This window comes from Furipterus horrens, unplaced genomic scaffold, assembly GCF_987537825.1.
Source record: "Furipterus horrens unplaced genomic scaffold, mFurHor1.1.pri manual_scaffold_11, whole genome shotgun sequence".
NCBI lineage: Eukaryota > Metazoa > Chordata > Mammalia > Chiroptera > Furipteridae > Furipterus > Furipterus horrens.
Window position 1 is genome coordinate 54,928,463 of NW_028327181.1, and position 21,394 is coordinate 54,949,856.

The following is a 21,394-nucleotide window of genomic DNA, read 5'->3' on the forward strand; positions in this document are numbered from 1 at the left end:
TATCATTCTTGGAGACTGTCATGTATAGTTAGCACACCATTTTGGCTGCCTGTGGAGAGCAGAGGAATTGGTGTGGGGGAACAGGGTGGGGGAGGGAAAATAACAGAACAGAGAAACGTCTTGCTCAGGCCTCAGAGGAAGACTGGGTGTCATGAAGTCAGAAATCAACTAACCCGACTCTCTGTGTCTCAGGGACAGAACTCCCCGCCCCACAAACCAAAATAGAACAGGATTTTATAACCAAAACCAGAAAACCCCATGAAAAAAGTAACAAGACAATGTGGAAACTTATGTATATGTCAAATGCTGGTAAATTACAATGTTGACTTTGAAATAGTTAGAAAGAAGAAGGAGAGAAGGATGGCTCCTGTTTTTGGTCCTATCTCACCAGTGCCAAGAGTTGGGGATTGTACCTTGAAACATGGAATCAGTTCAGTCGAGGTGGGTGACCAGTGAGACTCCCTTTCTCCCTGGATGGCAGTTGGTGAACCTGGACATGAAATTGACAATCTGTTTGCTAAGCTCTTGCCTATATCTCAGGACTAAAACCACATCCCTACCAAGACTGGGGCTTCATGAGAGTGTCTTCAGACTTTGACTTGTGACCCATTTAATGGATCAGGAAACTCAGTGTAGCTGGTCATGAAATAGAATACAAGTAGTAAGGTAAGCATTGTTTTATGGAACTTTCATGGCAATAGTATATCTACAAATTCATTTATTCATTCAATCAATCAATCACTCATTCATTCAATAAGCAGCTGTTGAGAACCAACTATGTGCCATGCACTGGGTATTCAGGAGGAAGTAAAACATGCAAACTTGCGTGTATATGCAGGTGCTAGCAGGTGTGTTATGGATGACGTGATCGAATGTCTCTCTTACTGCAGTTACAGTCAAACAGCAAGGCAGCCACCACTGCCGCAGGGGCTTCACAGGAAGGTCAGGATAGTGAATTGTGTGGCTCCTTCCCATGGATGTTAGAAAATTACCACGAAAAAGCACAGGTTGCCCTGGCTGGTGTGACTCAGTGGATTGAGCGCTGGCCTGCGAACTGAAAGGTTGTTGGTTCGATTCCCTGTCAGGGCACATGCCTCGGTTGCAAATCAGGTTCCCAGTTGGGGGTGTGGGAGAGGCAACTAAGCTGATGTTTCTCTTGCACATCAATGTTTCTTTACGTCTCTTTCTCCATCCCTCCCCCTCTCACTGAAACTAAATAAATAAAATCTTTAAAAAAAAGAAAAGTACAGGCTATCTACCTGACCCTAATATAATGTGATATGTCAATCATACGCCATTAAAAATAAACAGAAGAAGAAAAGCACAGGCCTCTGTTTCAATCCATTTTCACACAAGGGGCAACGTGGGCTACTTTATCAGCAGTCAGGGTGGTGAGGGTCTGAAGACCAGGGATGAAACCGGTTTTCTTCCCCCAGCTACTGTTAGTGTGAGTGTGGACAGTTCCTCAGCTCACGGAACCCATCTTCCTCATAGGACTGTGAAGGCTCCTCCCGTCTCTGAGTTTTTTCCTCTTTACCCTGTTTTGCTTCCCGTTTCCCTCCCTTCAGACCCCTCCACCCAGGGCAAGTCACTGAATCTCCCTGAGGCTCCGTTTTCCCCCCTGTAAAATGGGAACAACAAAAGCAGCCCCCTGCTGAGGGGTTGTGTTGTGAGATCACATGAACTGAGAACCCAGGGAGGGAGGACAAAGGCTTGTGTCGCCAGGGCCATGCAAGGGACTTAGTGAGGGTGAACACCTCCTGCCCCCATATGGCTCCTGCCACTGTCCCCCTCCACCCCCTGCACTGCTGCTTCTCCCGGCTCTTAACTCCCCAGCGGGGTGAAGCTGTGAGCCCCGAGCTGGGAGCCTGGGGCTGAGCCCACAGGAAGCTGGGCAAGCTCAGGTGATGCCAGATTGGGCAAGACAGAGACAGAATTGGCGGCCCCTCTGATCCTGGTCAGAGGTATTTAGCGACACCAACAATTCTGAAAATTCAGAGGCAGGAAGTGAAAGGAGGAAGAACGAGGAGAACCCTTGAACTGTACCTCTACCCTCCTGATCTGGTGCCCCTTCCACATTGTGCAATGAGGAGTGAGGCGACCAGCTTATGGGGTGAAGGGGACAGACCAGGGGACCCTTTCTCTAGGAAGGACAGAGTCAGTCCTATCCCAGCCCCCACTATGCTCTGCCCAGGTTCCAACTCTGCTTCCACTTGTTTACTGTCCAAAGTCCCGGGGTCAGGAGATGCCGGGTTAGGACCTCTCGGACGTTCAGACACGGGCTCAGGGCCCTCACCTGGACCAGCCCCCTCCCCTCCGCTTCTCTCCTGTCTAGCACCACCTGCCCCTCTTCTCCTGGGCTGCTTTAGGGATCCGGGAGTCAGCCCTCCACACCTGCAACAGGTAATCAAGGTTGGGGACGCAAGTGGGACTGGGGGTGTATGGGATGAAGGAGACCGTAGTTCAGGGACAGTGGGGGCCGGAGGGGAAGAAGAGAGTGTGGAGGGAAGGCGCCTCCCCAGCCATGTCACAGCCTAAGGAATCGCCTGAGAAGGGACAGGACCTGGCTGTATTTCAGCCCCAAGCTCGCCTCCAACCTCAGACTCAACCCAAGCTGTCTCCTCGACCTACTCTGACCCTACCTGCAATCCTGTCCCGTCCTCAGCCTCCACCGAATTAGCCTTTCAGCGCAGGCGTCAGCCCCGAACTGAGCCCCAGCCCCAAGGGCAGCCTTGACCGCAGCCTGGCCCAGCTCCTGCCCTGGGCCCAGCATGGCGAAGGACTTCCAGGACATCCAGCAGCTGGACTCTGACGAGAACGACCACCAGCTCGGTGGGGGCGAGGGGCCAGGCGCTTGTAGGCAGAGTCCCAGGAGAGGAGGTGACTTTTGGAAAGGCAAGTATCCAGTGTCCTGGGCTGCGCTTCACCTCTGTCTCGCTCCAGATCACTCTGTCTCCCTGAGATCTCTGTCACATTCACTCTGTGAGCGGGGACCGGGCCCCTCTAGGTGTGTAGGTGTGTGGTGCAACAGCTCTGCTTGCGCGGACCTCAACTTCCTCTCCACCCTCAGGACCCCAGGGAAGGGTGTGTGCCAGAGGTGAGGAAGTACGTGGAAGCTGGAGATGGCTTCCTCCCCACTTCCTCCCAATCTTCGTTTCGACAACGTGTGCTGTGTGTTCTGTGCACATTTTGTTTGTGCAAGGAAAGCACATTCAGCCAGGAGAGTGTATATGTATGTGGGAGGGTATGGGAATGAGTGGTTGGGGCAATGGATACAGAGATACAGAAATATTCCAGAAAATTCCCACTCTCCCCAAGACCCCCGTCTGGATCTTTCTCTAGCAGATCTTGATGGCAGGCACCTTGTCTGGGAAAAGGCTTTATGGCAAGAGAGACCTGAACTATTCTAGGCTGCAGGGCAGGAGGCAGGGGTGGGGAGTGGGGGCGTGTCAGGTGTGTGGGTGCTGGTGATGGGGTGAGGCTCCATGGAGACAGGACCGTCTGGGCTTGAAGCTCAGAGAGAGGAATTGGTTAGCCTGGCCGGGGAGGAGAAACCCCTCATTTCTGAGGCTGGCAGACTGTGGAGGCCGGTGCTGTTGCAGGTGAGCATGGGAGCCGGGCAGGGCAGGGGCAGCAGGAGGGACAGGCAATCCCGCCGAAGGCTTCTCCTTTCCCGGGTGGATGGCTGGCAGGCCTTCGCACTAGGCGGTAGGCTTCAGGGGGCAGAGGCCACATCCATCTCACCCCTTCTGCATCCTCAGTGCCCACGTGATTCCCGGTACGTAGTGAACACCCAGCAATGACTTCGGATATTGTTGACTCTTTGGAGGGTGAGAGGGTTCAGAGTTTTAGCAGGAAGCTTGGAGAGAGGCCAGAGGTTTGGGTTTCATGGGAGAAGAAGCTCACCCAAAAGGCCCTGCAGGACAGCTCTGGGATGGTCCCACTGTCAGCACATCCCTCCCCAGCAGCCTCTTTGGCCTTCATGTGAGCTGATATCTACCACCTGCCCACCCGCAGTCCAGATATATACTACAGTTTCAGCAAATTTGGAAATATTTTGGCCATTGTCGGCCTCACCCTTTTCCCCTTCCTTTCAAGGACCCCAATTTTGCACCTGTTAGTGGTCCCCCAGTTCACAGATGCTATTTCCATTAAAAAGAATCATTTTTTCTCTCAGTGTTTCTTTTTATATAGTTATTATCATTATGTCTTTAAGTTTACTAATCTTTCCTTATGCATGTCTGATCTTCCATTAATTCCACCCAGTGTATTTTTATTTCAGACATTGTAGTTTTCATGTCTAGAAGTTCAGCTTGGGACTTTTAGATATCATCCTTGATATTCCACTTAATTTTTTCAACATATGGAATACATATGAGTTACAATATATGTTTTAATGTCTTGTCTGCTAATTCTAACATCTGTGTCAGTTCTGGATTTGCTTTGATAGATTTATTAACCTCCTTGTTACAAAATGTGTTTTTCTTCTTTTTTGTCTGTCTAATAATCTTTGATTGGATGACAGACATTGTGAATTTTACCTTGTTGTGGGCTGGATATATCTGTATTCCTCTAAATATTCTTGAGCTTTATTCTAGGATGCAGTTAAGTTACTTGGAGTCACCTTGGTCCTTTTGGGTGTTGCTTTTATGACTTGTTCGGTGGGTCTGGAGGACTGCCGGGGCAAGGGCTTCTTGGGTCCTCTACCCAGTGCCTTGTGGGTTATGTTTTCCAGTCTGACTGGTGGGAGTAGGCATTATTCCTGGCCCAGTAGGAGTGCCAGGCACTGCTCCCTAATCTTTTCTCCTGGTCTTAGGTGATTTTCTCTACATACATGCAAGGACCAGTACTCAGCTGATTGCTTAAAGGGAACCCTCCACAAATCTTTGGGTATCTCTGGGCTCTCTCTTCTGGTATTTTATCCTGTGAAGTCTAATGACCTTAGTCACCTTAAACTCTTAGCCCCGTCTCCTCAAGAGGGGTAGTCTGCTGGACTCTGCTTAGATTGCCCTGCCCTGTGGCCTGGAAACTTTCTCCCAACACTGGGCTGGGAGAATCACAGAGCTTGTCTTGTGTATGTCTTGTCTTTTGGGGATCATTCCCCTGTGTTGCCTGATGTCCACTGTATTGAAAATAGTTGTTTCTTGTTTCGGTTGTCTCTGGGAGGAGGGCACATCTAGTCCTTATTACTCCATGTTGGGAAGATCCTTTTTTTATTTTCAAACTTGCCTAATCAGTACTTGACATGTTTTGATTCATTTCATTCTCAGTACAACCCAATCAAATAGCTACTATTTTTGCTGATATGTTTTTCTGTGTGGTAAGAACACATAATATGGGATCTACCCTTTAACAAATTTTAAAGTGCGCAACACTGCTTTGTTAACCACAGGTACAATGTTGTACAACAGATCTCTAGAACTTATACATCTTGCATAATTGTAACTTTATACCCATTGAACAGCAACTCCCAATTTCCCAACTCCCAGCCCCTGGCACCCACCACTCTACTCTCTGTTTCTGTGAGTTTGACGATTTTAGATTGTATAAGTGAACACAAGAAAACAGGCACCAAGGGGTGAATGACTTGACTATGATCTCAGAGCTAGTTGGTGGCACGGCTACACTCAGCCATGGGTGGTCTGGTTTCAGGACACAGGGGCAGAGACAGATTGTTGGGCTGACCCAGAGTGGAGGGTTTATAGGCCATAGGTCAGGGTGGGACAAGGGCACACGGAGTGGACAGTATTGGAGAGGGCAGCCAGAGGCTCAACCATGGAGTCCCAGCTGGGTGGGGAAGACTGTGGATCAGGAGAGCTTTCTAGAAGGGCAGAAACCCAGGGGGTCAAGAAAGACATGTGGGGGGAGAGGCAAAGGGAAGGCAGTGCCCACAGTGGGGCATGGGCAATGGAGGTGTCAGAAACATGGCCTTTCTGGGTCAAGACAGTGTCCTGTGTGTGGCCGAAGTGGAGGAAGGTGACAACCATTGGTGTGAGGAGGTCAAGAGTTCTGGGGGATCTCTCATAGTGACAAAGTCAACTCAGGATGATGGCAGTTGATGGACTGGGAGGAAGATCCTGGGCCCCTGGCTGAGTACCCCCAGGACGTGAGTCTCCATGGGTGTGCTGGGAGTGAGAAGACGGGGAAGGTCAGGGTCGGTCCAGGCCTGGAGCGATGTCAGGAGGGGCAAAGCCAGTTCTGTGCAGATGATGATGTGGGTGCATGTGTGCATGCATGGGGGAACACATGTGTTGGTGGGTGCATGTGTGTGAGAAGGCATGTGAATGTATGTTATAGTGTGTGAGATGATGTATATGAGAATCTGTGTGTTGATGTGTGTGTGTGTGAGAGTGTGTGTTAATAGTGTTTGCTCATCTTGGGCCTCAGCGCCCTGCTGCTGGTGGTCCTCCGTGTGATGGGGTCCCAGAGTGAGGGTCTCAGGGGCCGGCAGGGATGGAGCTGCGATGCGAGGAGATGTGGGTAGTGCTGGGGGTGATCAGTGTGTGTGTGGTCCTGAGGGTGAGAGTGAACTGAAAAATGGGTGTGTCTGCTTGTGTTTTCAGGTTTTGGCTTGATCAGGGGGAGGGAGAGGTTTCTGTGAGATGACTGAGGGCTACAGAGAGAGACTTTGTAGTGAAACAAGGGCTTCTGGGGTGGAGGGGCAGAGAGGCGTGGGAGAGGAGGCCCTGAGCGCTGGGCGATGAGAGAGGTGGGCAGCCCTCGGGGAATGGTCTGTGGTGGAATGACCGTGGACTCAAACCTCCCGGTGGAAGGGGTTGTGGGGGGTTGTTCTAGTTTTGGACTGTCTAAGGGGCCCACGTCTAAGACGGGAGCTTTACACACAGATGATGTGACTATCAGTGCCATGTGCAGGTGTGTGGCGTGCCCGTGTAGTGTGTGCATAAGTGTGCAAATGAGTGTGTGCAATGCTTAAATGTTGGGGTCAAAGTCCATTGACTCCCCCAGACAATACTCCCCAACTACTTTCCTCCTGCCCGCCTGGGCTGTACTTCCTCAGAATCCTGTTCCCCTGGATGCTTCCATTAGTGGGCTCCCGACACCCCTGGTCCTGACTCCCCTTCTCTCACAGGGACGCCTCCTCCCCAGCCCCCTCTGCTGCAGAGTCTCTACCCCAGGCTCTGGCTCAGTCTGCTGGTCCTGGGCTTCAACGTCCTGCTGCTGGTGGCCATCGGTGTGATTGGGTCCCAAAGTGAGGATTGCAAGGGCCAGTGGGGATGGGGCCGTGATGGGAGGGGGCTGTGGGCAGTGCGGGGGGCAATGAGAGCTATGACAGGGGAAGAGAGGGGGGCAGTAAGGGGCAGAGCTGGGGCAAGTATGGGGGCAGTGAGGGGGTGGTGAGGGGACAGTGCGGTGGACAGTGATGGGGCTGTCACGCGGGGCACAGCGCCCTCCACTTTGTCCTGTGCCCTCTCTCCCGGCAAGGGGCACAGATGCAAGCGGAGTTTTGGACCCTAAAAGAAGCTTTCAGCAACTTCTCCTCCAGCACCCTGACAGAGATCCAGACTCTCGGCTTCCATGGTGGGTGGGCGCTCCCTGGAGGGCCGGGGCCGGGGGTTGGGTGGTTGAGGCGCCAGTCTGCCAGCAAAGTTTGCTGGATCCGAGGTGGCGCCCAGAGCTGGGTCTGCACAGGGGCGTGTTCGGGGTGCTGTGGGCAGACAACCCAGCCTGAGACACTGCGAGCGGCTTGCGGTGACGCTGCTCCCCGGGCTGAGGGACCCGGAAGGAGGAATGGGCAGGTGAAGAGGGTGGGGGTTAGTGCCAGAAAGAGAGGAAGACCAGGAGGTGAGGAAGACCACTGCATGTTTTGGGGCTACAAACACTTCCGGTGCTGAGTGGAGCTGAGGGGTGAGGGGTGGGCCAGGGAGGTGGCGGGGCCCTGCCACGGAAGCAAGCTGTGTTAACAGACTGAGGCTTTATTTTGAGAAAATGGGGACCTGTGGAAAGAGTTTACACAGGAGAGTGGCCTGAGCAGGCCTGTTCCTCAGGAAGCCAGTGTGGCAGCAGCGCAGGGATTCGGGCAGAGCTGGGGAGGCCGGGGGCGGGGCCTGGAAGCCCCCAGGTGGAGGGGACAGGTGGCTCCAGCCTCTGCTCCCGTGGCCCAGGGCAGAATGGTCGCATCGGCTTAGCCTTCCCTTCCAGGAGGCAGCGCGGGTGACCGAGTGACAGCTCTGGAAGCCGAGCTGGAGAAACAGCAGCAGGACCTGAAAGCAGGTCCGACCTCCTCCCTTGAGTGTGTGGTGTGGGAGCGTGCGCGCGCGTGTGGGAGAGCGTGTAGGAGTGTGTGCGCGCGTGTGGGAGCATGTGTGGGAGAGTGTGCGCGCATGTGGGAGAGCGTGTGGGAGCGTGTGCGCGCGTGTAGGAGTGTGCGCGCGCGTGGGAGAGTGTGTGCGCGTGTGCGCACGTGTGGGAGCGTGTGCGCGCGTGTGTGCGCGCGTGTTGGAGCGTGTGTGTGTGTGTGTGTGTGCGCGTGTGGGCGCGTGTGCGGGGGAGTGTGCGCGCGTGTGGGAGCGTGTGCGTGTGGGAGAGTGTGTGCGTGTGCGCGCGTGTGGGAGCGTGTGCGCGCGTGCGGGAGAGTGTGTGGGAGCGTGTGCGCGCGTGTGGGGGAGTGTGCGCGCGTGTGGGAGAGTGTGCGCGCGTGCGGGAGAGTGTGTGGGAGCGTGTACGCGCGTGGGAGCGTGTGCGCGCGTGTGGGGGAGTGTGTGCGCGTGTGGGAGCATGTGCGCACGTGTGGGAGAGTGTGCGCGCGTGCGGGAGAGTGATGCATGTGTGTTGCGTGTGTGAGCGTGAGTGTGTGGTGGGTGGTGCGGGTGATGTGTTTGTTGTGCCTGTAGGAGCATGTGGTATGTGTGATGTGTGTGTGTTGGGTTTTTCCAGCCCAAGACCGGAGTCCTGCGTGGGGCCCTGGTAGATGGGACACCCACACTGCACGCATCATTATCTTATCTATCACTCTGTCCCCCTAGATCACGACACCTTGCTCTTCCACCTGAAGCACTTCCCAGTGGATCTGCGCATCCTGTCTTGCCAGATAGCGTTCCTGCGAAGCAACGGTAGGGACGGGGAGTCTCCCATCCCTGGTGTGCTTGTCCCCTCCAGCTGAATCTCGTGCCCCCATGCCACTCCTATCCCCGCAGGCACAGAATGCTGCCCCATTAACTGGCTGGAGCACGAGGGCAGCTGCTACTGGTTCTCTCGCTCTGGACTGAGCTGGCCCGAGGCTGAGAAGTTCTGCCGGCTGGAGAACGCGCACCTGGTCGTCATCAACTCCAGAGAGGAGCAGGTGAAGCCGCACCCCTCCCAAAGGCAGGAGGCAGCCTCTGGGATGCAAACTCTGAAGGCCAGGCCGGGCTTGCTTTATTATTATTTTTAACCTACGGAGGAGCCCAGAAGCAGAATTCTGGCAGGACTCTGGGAGGCTCGTAGCAGAGCAACCGTTGATTCTAAGAGGTGGGCGATGACAGCCAGGAGCCTGGGCAGAGGGCAGGAGCTGCTGAGCAGGGGATGAGCAGGTCAGGAGACAGAATGCAAGACAAGATGAACTAAATAAAGCCAAGACTTGGGTGCAGAGCACAGTGGAGGCCCTGAGAGCCCCTTCCTGTCGTGTGCTGGCCTTGGGGTGTGGCGGCCAACTGGGTGAAAGGAACAGAGTGGGCAGGATTCCCAGTGATGTGCCTGCCCTGGGTTACTGGGCACTCCAGGTCTCACCTGCCCACTGCGGCCACCAGACCCCAACCCCAAACACCAAAGTTCACAGGGAAAAATCAACCTATTAGAATAGGTGAGGCTTTTTTTTTTTTTTTTTTTTTTTAAGAGGAGGATATTAATGGTAGTGTTTACTGAGTCATTACTACGTGACAGGCACTTTCATATATACTCTTTTAATCCTCACAACCCTACAAGGCAGGCGCTGTTATTATTCCCACATTGAGGGAGGGAGAGGTGAGGGAACTGAGGAACAGGGAAGCTAAGGCACTTGCCATTTGGCAGTAAGCCAGGATGGAGGCAGAATTCAAAGCCATTCTGCCTCCTTAGCCAGTGTTCGCAACTACTACATGTTGCTAGAACATATTTATTGAATTTAAATATAAATATATTCAATGTACATGGTGGAATAATTATAGACATGTTTTGCTTTACCAGTCAGGTTGAAATTGCCAATTTCAATCAACTTTGACCTATAAAATGTCAGTTTCATGTGGACCAGTGTATTCCAGGGATCTACAAGTTGGCCCACAAGTTCTTGGTGACCATGACTTCATGGTGGCTCGGACTGTCTTTGCATCATTATGAAGTGAATGTCAGTATCTGGTTTAATGCCTTTGCCTTGAATTCATCTTTATGTGACATAAATAGAATGGACCTTGATTTATATTCACTTGCAGTTGCTGAATGTAGCTCTGTCCATCTTTTCATGTCCAGCCTTTTGAATCTCTGTTTTGGATTCATGCTTCTCAGCATTGGCTCTCTATTATTAATATAAGCCTTTAAACTTGAGGAGTTTAAAGATTCTAATTTAATTAACTTTAGGTTCATCTGGGGCATTGAGATTTTTATTTTATTTTTTAAATTTTTATTCTTGTTTACTCTATTATAGTTGTCCCAATTTCCCCCCCTTTGTCCTCCTCTGTCTTGCCCCACCCCCTGCTCCCACCACCCATCCCAACCCCATTGCCCATGTCCATGCATCACTCATGCATGTTCTTTGACTAGACCCTTCCCCTTCTTTCCACCATTCCCCACACCCCCTTTCCTCTGGCAGCTGTCAGTCTGTTCCCTGTTTCCATTTCTCTGGTTCCATTTTGCTCATTAGTTTATTTTGTTCATTAGATTCCTCTCATAAGTGATATCATATGGTATTTGTCTTTCACTGACTGGCTTAATTCACTTAGCATAATATTTTTAAAAATTACCCTGACTAATGCTACTATGCAGCTAAGCTCAAGGTATTTCTCCGATAGGTTGTGCATAAGTTTTGTCTTTGATTTAAAAAAATTGAGTGAGTCTTTAATAGGTATGTATGAGGAGAGACCCAAAAAACCCAAAATTATCTTCTGGAGGGTGGACCCCTTGTAGCACAGGCTTTTCCTGCTAGGCGAGTGTTCTCAGAACCCATCTGTATCAGTGTACCATCTGGTGTTATTGTGAGAGGCTGTGTTTGGCTTCAGTGGATTTTTTTTGAAGAGTTTTTCAAGGATCTGCCCATTTCATGATGGTTGATTAACTAGTGCACCTGCTCACACAGCACTGCATGTTTAGCAGTTTTTGACCAAATACAGCATGACTCCCCCCATGCCCCACCCCCCCTATTCACCTGATCTCACCTCAAGAGACATTTTTTGTTTCCCTGGATGAAAATAGTCCTCAAAGGGAAACGTTGTGCTGATGTGGAAGAGGTGAAACAAAAAAATGGCAGAAGCACTAAAAGGCATCAAAATCGACAAGTTCAAAAACTTTTGAGCAGTAGAAAAAGATGTCTCAATAGGTGTATTGCATCGAATGGAGAGTACTTCGAAGGTGACTGAAGTTTAAACATGTAAGAATAAATACACAGTTTTTTATAAATAAATTCTGTTTTTGGGGGGGTCCCCCCACTTATGTCTAATTTATTTTTAATAGATATGTTTAATCTTCATCTGTATTTTTTTCTGTTTATGTTCTTCTGTTTTCTCACATTTGTTGTTTAAGATATGTTCTTTTTATCTTCTTCCCCTACAGTATTTAGAACTATTTTTAGTTATACTAGTGATTCCTTTTATAACTTTAAATGATGGTTTGAAAAAAATCAAGGAGTTGCCCTGGCCTGGTGGCTCAGTTGTTTGGAGCACCATCCCATACACCAAAAGACTGCAGGTTTCATGCCCAGTCAGAGCACATACTTGGGTTGTGGGTTCGATCTCTGGTCAGGGTGTGTTCAGGAGGCAACCAATTGTTCCTCTCTCTCTTTCTCTCTCCCTTCCTTTCTTTCTAAAATCAATAAACATATTCATGGGTGAGGATATTAAAAAAAAAAATCAAGGAGTTTATGTAATTTTCCATAAGAAATGTGAGGAAACCAGCACACTTCTTTCTACACCTCATTCTTTCTTTTTAAAATTGAGATACAACCAACATATAACAATTTGCAAGTTCGAGGCATATATGTGTTGGTTTGATATATTTATATATTGCAATATGATTACTACAGTAGCATTAACTTATCATCTTTTTCATGTCACATAATTATCATTTCTTTTATGTGTTGAAAACAATGAAGATCTAGGTTCTTAGCAACTTGAAAATTTACAATACCTCAGTCTTTTCTCTCTTATATTCCTGAAGTCTTTTGCCTGAAGGGTTGGAGTCTTTTCTATATTTTAATTTTATTAATCTCATTCAGATATATCTTGTTGTTGATCATTCTATATTTTTTCTCTGAGGCCAGGAGATCCTTTTAATATGTAAACTTAGGTTTTCTAACATTTTACTTTATTATTATTATTTTTAATCCTCACCCGAGGATATGTTTATTGAATTTGGAGAGAGAGGAGGGGGAGGAGAGAGTGAGAGAGAGAGAGAGAGAGAGAGAAGCATTGATCCGTTGCCTCTCATATGCACCCTGACCAGAGATTGAACCCGCAACTGGGTATGTGCCCTGACCTGGAATCGAGCCTGAAACCTCATGGTGCACGGAACAATGCTCTAACCAACTGAGCCACCTGGTCAGGGCGAGGTTTTCTAACATTTTATATTTTCTTAAGTGACATATGTGAATATTTTTTTTCTTGTCTATTTGTTCTCTTTTTCTCTGGAACACATCATCCAAAAGCATCTCCATTGTCTGCCGTCCACAGCCATCATCCTGTTGCCATTACTTCCATCTTTTTCTCTTTTCCTCTGCATTCTGGGTTCTTTCCTCAGGCCCACCTTTTATATCTCGGACTTGGTTTGCTGCTGAGTTCCTGGGTTGTTTTTATACAGCTCAAATTTTTCTCTTGCATGTCTTCTCTTTAGCTATCATATTGTGTTATCTTTCTTTTAAAATATCTTTCTTGATATTTTATGTCATTCATCTCGTCTTTAATTTTTTAAGTAAGTTTAATTTTTTTATTTATTGATGAGAGAGAGAGAGACATCAATTTGTTGTTCCACTTATTTATGTATTCATTGGTTGCTTCTTGTATGTGCTCTGACCTGGGATCAAACCCACAACCTTGGTGTGTTGGGACGATACCCTAACCAACTGAACCACCCAGCCAGGGCATCGCCTCTTTAATTTTTCTGAGGCTGTAAAAATGTTGTTCCCCAACATCCACTTCTGTTCTAAAACATGCCTTTTATTCAAAGTCTATTTTTCACCTCTCTTTTTGATATCACAGTTCTTTCTTCCTCCTCCTCTTCTTGCTCATCTTTGTTTTTGCATAAGTTCCATAAGTGACAATTCCCCTCTTTGCCACTTTTACGAATGAGTACAATTCTTTCTTGCCTGTTATTACCCATGAACCAGGGAGATGAATTCTCCTGGATTCTCTCCTCTGCTCAGCTGGCACTGTTTGATTCCTCCCATCAGTCTCTGACACAGAGGGCAGGGGTTTTGGTGATTTGTATTCTTTGTTCAGTTTTTCAGCTTCTTGTGGTGTTGGGGAAAGGGGGCTCGGGCAGCAGGCAGCAGCAAATAGAATATCTTGTTTCCGGCTCTACTGACTCCTCTGAATTTGGGGAACAGCCGCCCAGCCTCTGAGGGCTGCCCCTGCGTGCACAGGACGTTATCCTATTTGCAGGATTCTAGAGTGCAAGGAAGCTCCTGTTTCTGCCCTCAGATAAGGTGACTAATGGTAATCTTAGTTGTGTCTCTACGAAATGAGAGTGGAACCAGGAATTTTTTTCCCAACTGCAGTTTGGAACCCTTCACGTGCTGTCAAAGGGAACCAACTGCTGGGTGTGTATGTTGGTCAGCCCACCCCTCTGCTTTCTCCACACTCTCCCGCCCCTACCCAGGGCAGCTTCCTGTGTTGAGCAAGACTGCCAGGCCCCGTGTAGCCCAGTCACAACAGGCTCTGGGCAGTGGGTCCAGCTGGAAGGCCCAGCCCCTGGTGAACCTTTGGAAATGACAGCTACACATAGGAGCAGGAGCAGGGCAGATGCTCCAGAGGGGAGTGAAACCGAGGGCTCTGTGGGGACCACAGGGACAAGGGCCAGAGTCAGGATCCCGAGTGTGAGGCTGTGGGCAGAAGACAAGGAGAGGACCAGAGTCGGGGTAGCAGCCAGGAACTGAGAATGAAGTGAGGGGCCAGATCGGAGGGCAGTGGCCACAAACTTGGGCACTACGTTGACTTTTTGGGCTCCACCGCCTACTCCGAGTTCCTTAACCTCACATGTAAATTAGGGCAACCAATTTAGAGGGTTTATGAGGATTAAATAAAATGATCATTGTGAATCACTTAGCATGAGCTTTAGTGCAGTAAATATTTTCCAGACCCGGGGCTCGCCAACCCCCGGGACATGGCCCTGTAGGATCTGTGGCCTGTTAGGAACGGGCCACCCAGCAAGTGAGTGGCAGGGGAGCAAAGCTTCATCTGTATTTACAGCCTCTCCCCCGCATCGCTTCCATTACAGCCTGAGCTCGGCCTCGTCTCAGATCAGCGGAGGCATTAGATTCTTATGGGAGCAGGAACCCTACTGTGAGCTGCACATGCGAGGGATCTAGGTTGCTTGCTCCTTATGAGAACTTAATGCCTGATGATCTGAGGTGTCACTGTCTCCCATCACACCCCAAGGGGATCATCCAGTTGCAGGAAAACAAGCTCAGGGCTCCCACTGGTTCTGCATTATGGTGAATTGTACAATTATTTCATTATATATTGCAATGTAATAATAATAGAAATAAACTGCACAATAAATGTAATGCACTTGAATTATCCCGAAACCATCCTCCCTGTCCGTGGAAAAATTGTCTTTCATGAAACAGGTCCCTGGTGCCAAAAAGGTTGGGGACCGCTGCTCTAAACAATATCTTAGGTTACAAAAGAAAAAGCGGGGAACTATTTTTGGGGGGAGATGATGCTTCAGCTTGGGGGCAGATCGGGCTGGGGAAGGCTGAGGGAACCACAGCTAATGCCTGCGTGGAGGTGCAAGGGACTAGAAACTTCCCTCCCTGTTTTCCAGAAATTCATTGCACAATACACGCGCCCCTTTCGTACCTGGATAGGTCTTACTGAAATCGATGGTTCCTGGAAATGGGTGGATGGCACAGACTATAGGAATAGCTACAAGTAAGTGCCCCTTCCGCCAGCCCCCCTAGTTTGACCACCCGGGCTTTTGCCCCTATTACCTCCACCCGTCCTTAGGGACCGAATTCAACAACTCTCTTCCCTTCAGACTCCCAACCTCCAAGGCTGCAGCTTCTGCTTCCTGAACTCCCCCAGGCTGTGCTTCTCTGAGGGCGGGGTGAAGATTGCCAGGGTGGGCGTGGTCAGAACTTGAGCTCTGTCCTCCCTTCCTAGGAACTGGGATTTCGCTCAGCCAGATAACTGGCAGGGGCACGAGGAGGGTGGAGGCGAAGACTGCGTTGAAGTCCAAATGGATGGCCGCTGGAACGACAATTTCTGCCAGCAGGTGCAACGCTGGGCCTGTGAGATGAGACGGAACATTACCAGTTAGGAGCCCTGACCTCCAGTAGATCTCTACCTGCACCCCACCCAAACGTCGCCCCCAGCTTCTCTGCTGGGGATTCTGAAAATAGTCAGAGGCATGGGGAGGAGTTGAGGGAAGACAGAAGGGAAGGGTTTAAGAATCTCAGGCCCTGGGGAGGCATATACGCCTCCTGCTACTCACTGTGATTGTTGTAATTTTCAGTCTCCTCAATGGAGTAGAAGAAGAAGAAACAAATACTTGAAACTCTGTGTGGACTAGTTATTTGGAACTGGGAAATGCAGGATGCAAAGTAGAGGGAGCAGAGAGGGTCTAGAAAAAGGCTGAAGTCCCAGACAACTTCTCCTAGGTACCCGATCCTGAGGGACAGGGAACAGGGAGGGGAGGGAAGAGGCTTGGAGCAGAATCATTCAGTAGAAAGCGCCAGGGTTTGGGGGTGGGGGAAGGAGCTGGCTGGCTAAGCTGGAGGATCTGCCCATACCCTGCGGGGTTCCTGGAGGAAGTTCTTCCCTGCAGTTGGGAAGCGCCCTGCTTGCCTCAGCCTGGGAACTGTGGAGAGGGCTGGCAAGGCTGGTGGAAAATGTTTGTAAGAGAAGGACTGGTAACAGACTTCTCCACTGTTTTCGGTAAGGCTGCCTCTTTTTGACCCCAGACAAATCTAGCCGTATGTCCAGTATAGGGTGGCACCAGCATTTCTACGGTGGATAAACGTCACCTTCCAAGATCATTCTAAAACCAATCTTAGAAGGGTCCTCAAGCAATTAGATGTTTTGTTTTATTTTTATCACAGAACTAATACATACCATTAGTAAAAAAAATGTTTTAAAGACACACACACAACGGAGAGATTTATTATAAGGAATTGGCTTGTGTGATTATGGAGGCTGAGAAGACCCAAGTTTTGCAGGTGGACAGGCAAGCTGGAGGCCCAGGAGAGCCAGATGGTGTAATTCTATAAGGAGGCAGCAGACTAGAGACCCAGGAGAGATGATGTTTTCCTTTGAGTCCAAAAGCAGGAAAAAAGCTAATGTCCTAATCTGAAGGGGGTCAGGCAGGAAGAGCTCTTGTACTCATGTAGGGTCAGCCTGTTCTAGGCAGGGCTTCAGTTGGTTGGATGAGGCCATACGCATTAGGGAGAGCAATCTGCTTTACTGGCTCCACTGATTCAAATGTTACTTTCATCTACAAACACCCTCACGGACACACGTAGGATAATGTTTGACCAAGTTTCTAGGCACCCTGTGGCCCAGTCAAATTGACACATAAAATTAACCATTGCAGGTCTCCTGGCAGGATGTTTCCTGCGGACATGGGCAGATGCAAATACTACATTTTGCTAGTAGCAAAAAATGCTTTTTTCACTTTCCAGTGTCTTGTGGACATTGATCCAATATATGCTCTTTCCTGAGAAGTTTTACCTCGTGAGACTTAGCAGGTGTGGAAAATTCCAGAATATGGATGTGCCATATGTTATTTCACCACTCCCTGTGGTAGATAGCAGCTGTCATCCTTGTATGTTTTCACAGATAGTATTTCAAGCAATTCTTGCTTCTAACCTTGTACCAGGCAAAGGCTTCCTAAATTGCAAAATTTGCTAGAAATTGCCATAAACTCAATTGGAAAATTGTACTCATCTACATGATAGTGACTAAATAATGCCTGTCTACGATTAGTAAAGCTATATCCATTTATGTGCATTATTCAGAAATTCAGATGTCAGTACAGGAAGAAACAGCTAAAACACTGAAAGTGGTTTCTCCGGACAATAGGAGTGACTTTTTCTAGTCCCACAAGACTTTAAATGCATGTATTATCACTATCATATATATATATATTTTTACTTCATACCAATCATATACATTCGGAAGGATAAGTCCTAGCAAATTCAGAATCTGTATCAGTTACAGCTGCGTCAAAATTGTTAACTGCTGAGCTAAGTAGTATGATCTGATTACATCTCCTTTCTTGCCCAACTTTTATCTCTTCTCAAGTTTGTAATTATTTCATTTAAAAATTTACTGCACATTCTGACTTCCAGTCAAGATGGCGGCATAGGTAAACACGGCAAGCCTCCTCACACAGCCACATCAAAATTACAACTAAATTATAGAACAACCATCATTCAGAACCATCAGACATCGAGTTAAATGGAAGTCTGACAACTATGGAATTAAAGAAACTACATCCATCCAGATGAGTATGAGGGATGAAGACATGGAATGAGCTGGTCTCACACCCACGTGCGGTGGATAAAAATTTGGAAGGGCTATCTCGGGAGTGACGAGTCACAGCCCCAAACCAGGCCCCCCACCCAGGGTTCCAGTGACAGGAAGAAAACTCACCATAACTTCTGGCTGCAAAAACCATCAGGGACTGAGTCAGTGGAAGAAACTTCTGGAGCCCCAAGCACTTCCTCTTAAAGAACCCACACATGGACTCACTTACTCAGACGCACTCCCTCTGAGCTCCAGCAATGGGGTAGCAGCTTGAAGGGCACCAGTGGCATACAGGGAGGAACTGAGGTGTCTATCATCAAGGCAAGAGCTGGTGGACAGCTTTCTCCTGGACAGAAAGGTGTTCAGAGGCCATTGTCCTTTTTCTAAACCCTCCCCATAGAGAGCCACAGAACCCCAGCAGGTGAGTGCCATACCTGAGACTCCATCAATCTGGCTAACACTGCTAGCCCCACCCTGGAGATCCCCTGAGACTCCATCCCATCCAACTTCTGAGCCCACCCAAGTTGTTAACACTTTTCCATATGAATGGTTGGTCTTGGCTCATGCTTCACGACTTCCTAAATCCTTTCAAGCAAGCCCCTAGCTCCTGTATCTCTTGTTAAGTAGTCCCAGGCCCAGCACTAGCAGCAGCCAGCCTAGGTTCATAGTTTGGCTCACCCCAGAATCTCCAAGCCCAGCACAAGCAGCAATAATCTCAGATTGCTTTATAGCCCAGGCAGGGTGGTCTTAGGCAGATAACAGGTTGGGGCTGACCTTAGCCTGCATCTCCCAGGAAACCGCAATGCCTGCACACCCAGTGGACAGCTACAGACTATGTTGGAGCACCACCACCCTGCCCCTGCACAGCTGATCCTCCACAGAGGGTGGAAGTTGGTGGTCAGTGGTCACAGCCAGTCCTTGCAGTTGCTGTCCTGCCAACAGCAACCAAGGCTCAACCACAAGAGGAGGGTATATTTAGCCCAAAAGATGGGCACACCTCAAGTACCCTGCTTGGCTGATAGCGGGGGCCTGTACCATGGGACCCTGCAGGACATCTACTGCATTAGGCCATGCTACCAAGACAGGGAGTCATAGCAGCTCTACCTAATACATAGAAACAAACACAGGGGGGCTGCCAAAATGAGGAGACAAAGAAACATGGCCCAAATGAAAGAACAGATTGAAACTCCTGAAAAAGAAATAAACAAAATGGAGATAAGCAATCTATCAGATGCAGAGTTCAAAATACTGGTTCTAAGGATGCTCAAGGAACTTAATGAGACCTCAATAGCACAAAAAAGATCTAGTCAGAAATGAAGGATTCACTAATTGAAATCAAGAACAATTTACAGGGAAACAGCAGTAAAGTGGAAGAAGCTGAGAATCAAGTCAGTGATTTAGAACATAAGAAAGCAAAAAAAAAAAAAAAAACAAAAAAAAAAAAACAATCAGAACAATAAGAAAAAATAAATAAAAATGAGGATCGTATAAGCAGCCTATGAGACAACTTCAAGCATCCCAACATTCACATCATAGGGGTGCCAGAAGGAGAAGAGAAAGAGCAAGAAATTGGAAATCTAGTTCAAAAAATAATGAAAGAAAACTTCCCTAATTTGATGAAGGAAATAGACATGCAAGTGCAGGAAGCACAGAGAGTCCCAAACAAGACGGATGCAAAGAGGCCCACTCTAAGACACATCATAATTAAAATGCTAAATCCTAAAGGTAAAAAGAGAATCTTAAAAGCAGCATGAGAAAAGGAATTAGTTACTGGCAGGGGAATTCCTATTAAACTGTTGGCTGATTTTTCAAATGAAACTTTGCAGGCTAGAAGGGATTGGTGAGAGATACTCAAAGTCATGAAAAGCAGGGATCTACAGCCAAGATTGCTCTACCAACAAAGGTATCATTTAGAATCAAAGGGCAAATAAAGAGCTTCCCAGACAAGAAAAAACTGAAGTTCATCATCACCAAACCATTATTATAAGAAATGTTAAAGGGTCTTATTTAATAAAAAGAAGATCAAAACTAAGAACAATAAAATGACAATAAATACACATCTCCCAACAATTGAATCTAAAAAACAAACCAAGCAAACAAGAAGAACAGAGACAGAATCATGGATATGAAGGGCATTTTGATGGTTACCAGATGGGAGGGGTGTGTGGAAGAATGGGTGAAGAGGTGAGGGGATTAAGAAGTACAAACAGGTAGTTACAGAATAGCCATGGGGATGTAAAGCACAGTATAGGAAATGGAGTAGCTGAAGAACTTACACGCATGACCCATGGACATGAACAATGGTGTAGGGATTGCCTGAAGAAATGGGGGGTGCTGGTGGAGGGGACAAGAGGGAAAAATTGGGACAACTGTAATAGCATAATCAATAAAATGTAATTTTAAAAATGCAAAAAAGAAAAACATAAATATTTACTGGATATTTCTTGAACCTATTGTGAGATCTTTCTTACCTATAAAAACCCTGGCAATGTACAATAATTGTCTACTTGTGCAAACAGGTCGTATAACTGGGATTTCAGTTACACTATTTTTCCCAGAGCCACAGTTGTGAATGGAAATTTTATGAAGCCTGAAGTGTACACAATTTTGGAGAGCTGTCCTTAAGAATAAGTCTATCAAAAGTCAGGAAAAAAAGGCTAGAAAATATGGTAGCTCAAAACATAAAATTATATGGGAGAAATAAATCCAAATATATTAACAATTATAATAAATGTGAATATGTTTAAGTCTACCAGTAAATGACAGCAAATCTTATTGGGTAAAAAAAAAAAAAAAAAATCCACTTTTATTCTGTTTATAAGTCATGGTCATATATCTAAAACAAAACAACACCAAATCTTAAATAGAGAAAGGGAAATATATTCTAGACAAATACTAGTAAAATAGAGCAAGTGAAACATTGCATCACAAAAGAGACTTTCCAATGAAAAAATTAAAGGGGTAGAAATAGGTGTCACATATTGACTGATAAAGGTAAAATGCACCCAAAAAGAGTCATGGATAATTACGAATTCAAAGGAGTAGATCCAAATCATAGAGAGCAAAAAAGCTTATGGAAACACAATAGAAGGAGAAACCGCAAAGCCACAACTCACTACAGAGGAAGTCACTTTTTGTATGGAAACAGAATAGCATAAGCCCTATCTTGGAGAAGGAGGATCTGAATTCAAATGTAGAAGTCTTCCTGTATAAAGGGAATCGGATTGAATAAAGGTGAACTAGAAAGCAGTTCACTTGGGGTTCAAATACTGATGCCATGCTACAAATGCATTTTTCTGAGAGCCTGGATATTTACAACCTAGTGATCTAAACAAATTATTTGTGAAAACTCAGGTCAGGGTGAAAGAAACTAAATTGAACTTGACTTCACATTGTAAGTGACAGATTTCATTTTTCTTTTCTTAAGTCATTTGACGAAGAGATAAGATTCTCTTGTCTGAACACCTCACTCAGGAGTCCACCTTTTCCTATATGAAATATAAATCTCTGTGTGATGGGCATCAAGGTTT

At 47.7% G+C, this 21,394-nt stretch overlaps 1 protein-coding gene across 1 annotated transcript; it reads left to right on the top strand.

Annotated features, from left to right (window-relative positions):
• The first annotated feature begins 2,226 nt into the window (after positions 1–2,226).
• LOC149997717 (asialoglycoprotein receptor 2-like) lies at positions 2,227–15,894 on the top strand. The gene is made up of 9 exons (XM_090291769.1): positions 2,227–2,403; positions 2,666–2,895; positions 7,091–7,210; positions 7,444–7,539; positions 8,161–8,232; positions 8,985–9,071; positions 9,156–9,301; positions 15,163–15,269; positions 15,501–15,894. The coding sequence occupies exons 2-9, from the start codon at positions 2,772–2,774 to the stop codon at positions 15,655–15,657; spliced, it is 909 nt and encodes a 302-aa protein (XP_090147895.1). The 5' UTR covers positions 2,227–2,403; positions 2,666–2,771; the 3' UTR covers positions 15,658–15,894.
• The last annotated feature ends 5,500 nt before the right edge of the window (positions 15,895–21,394 follow it).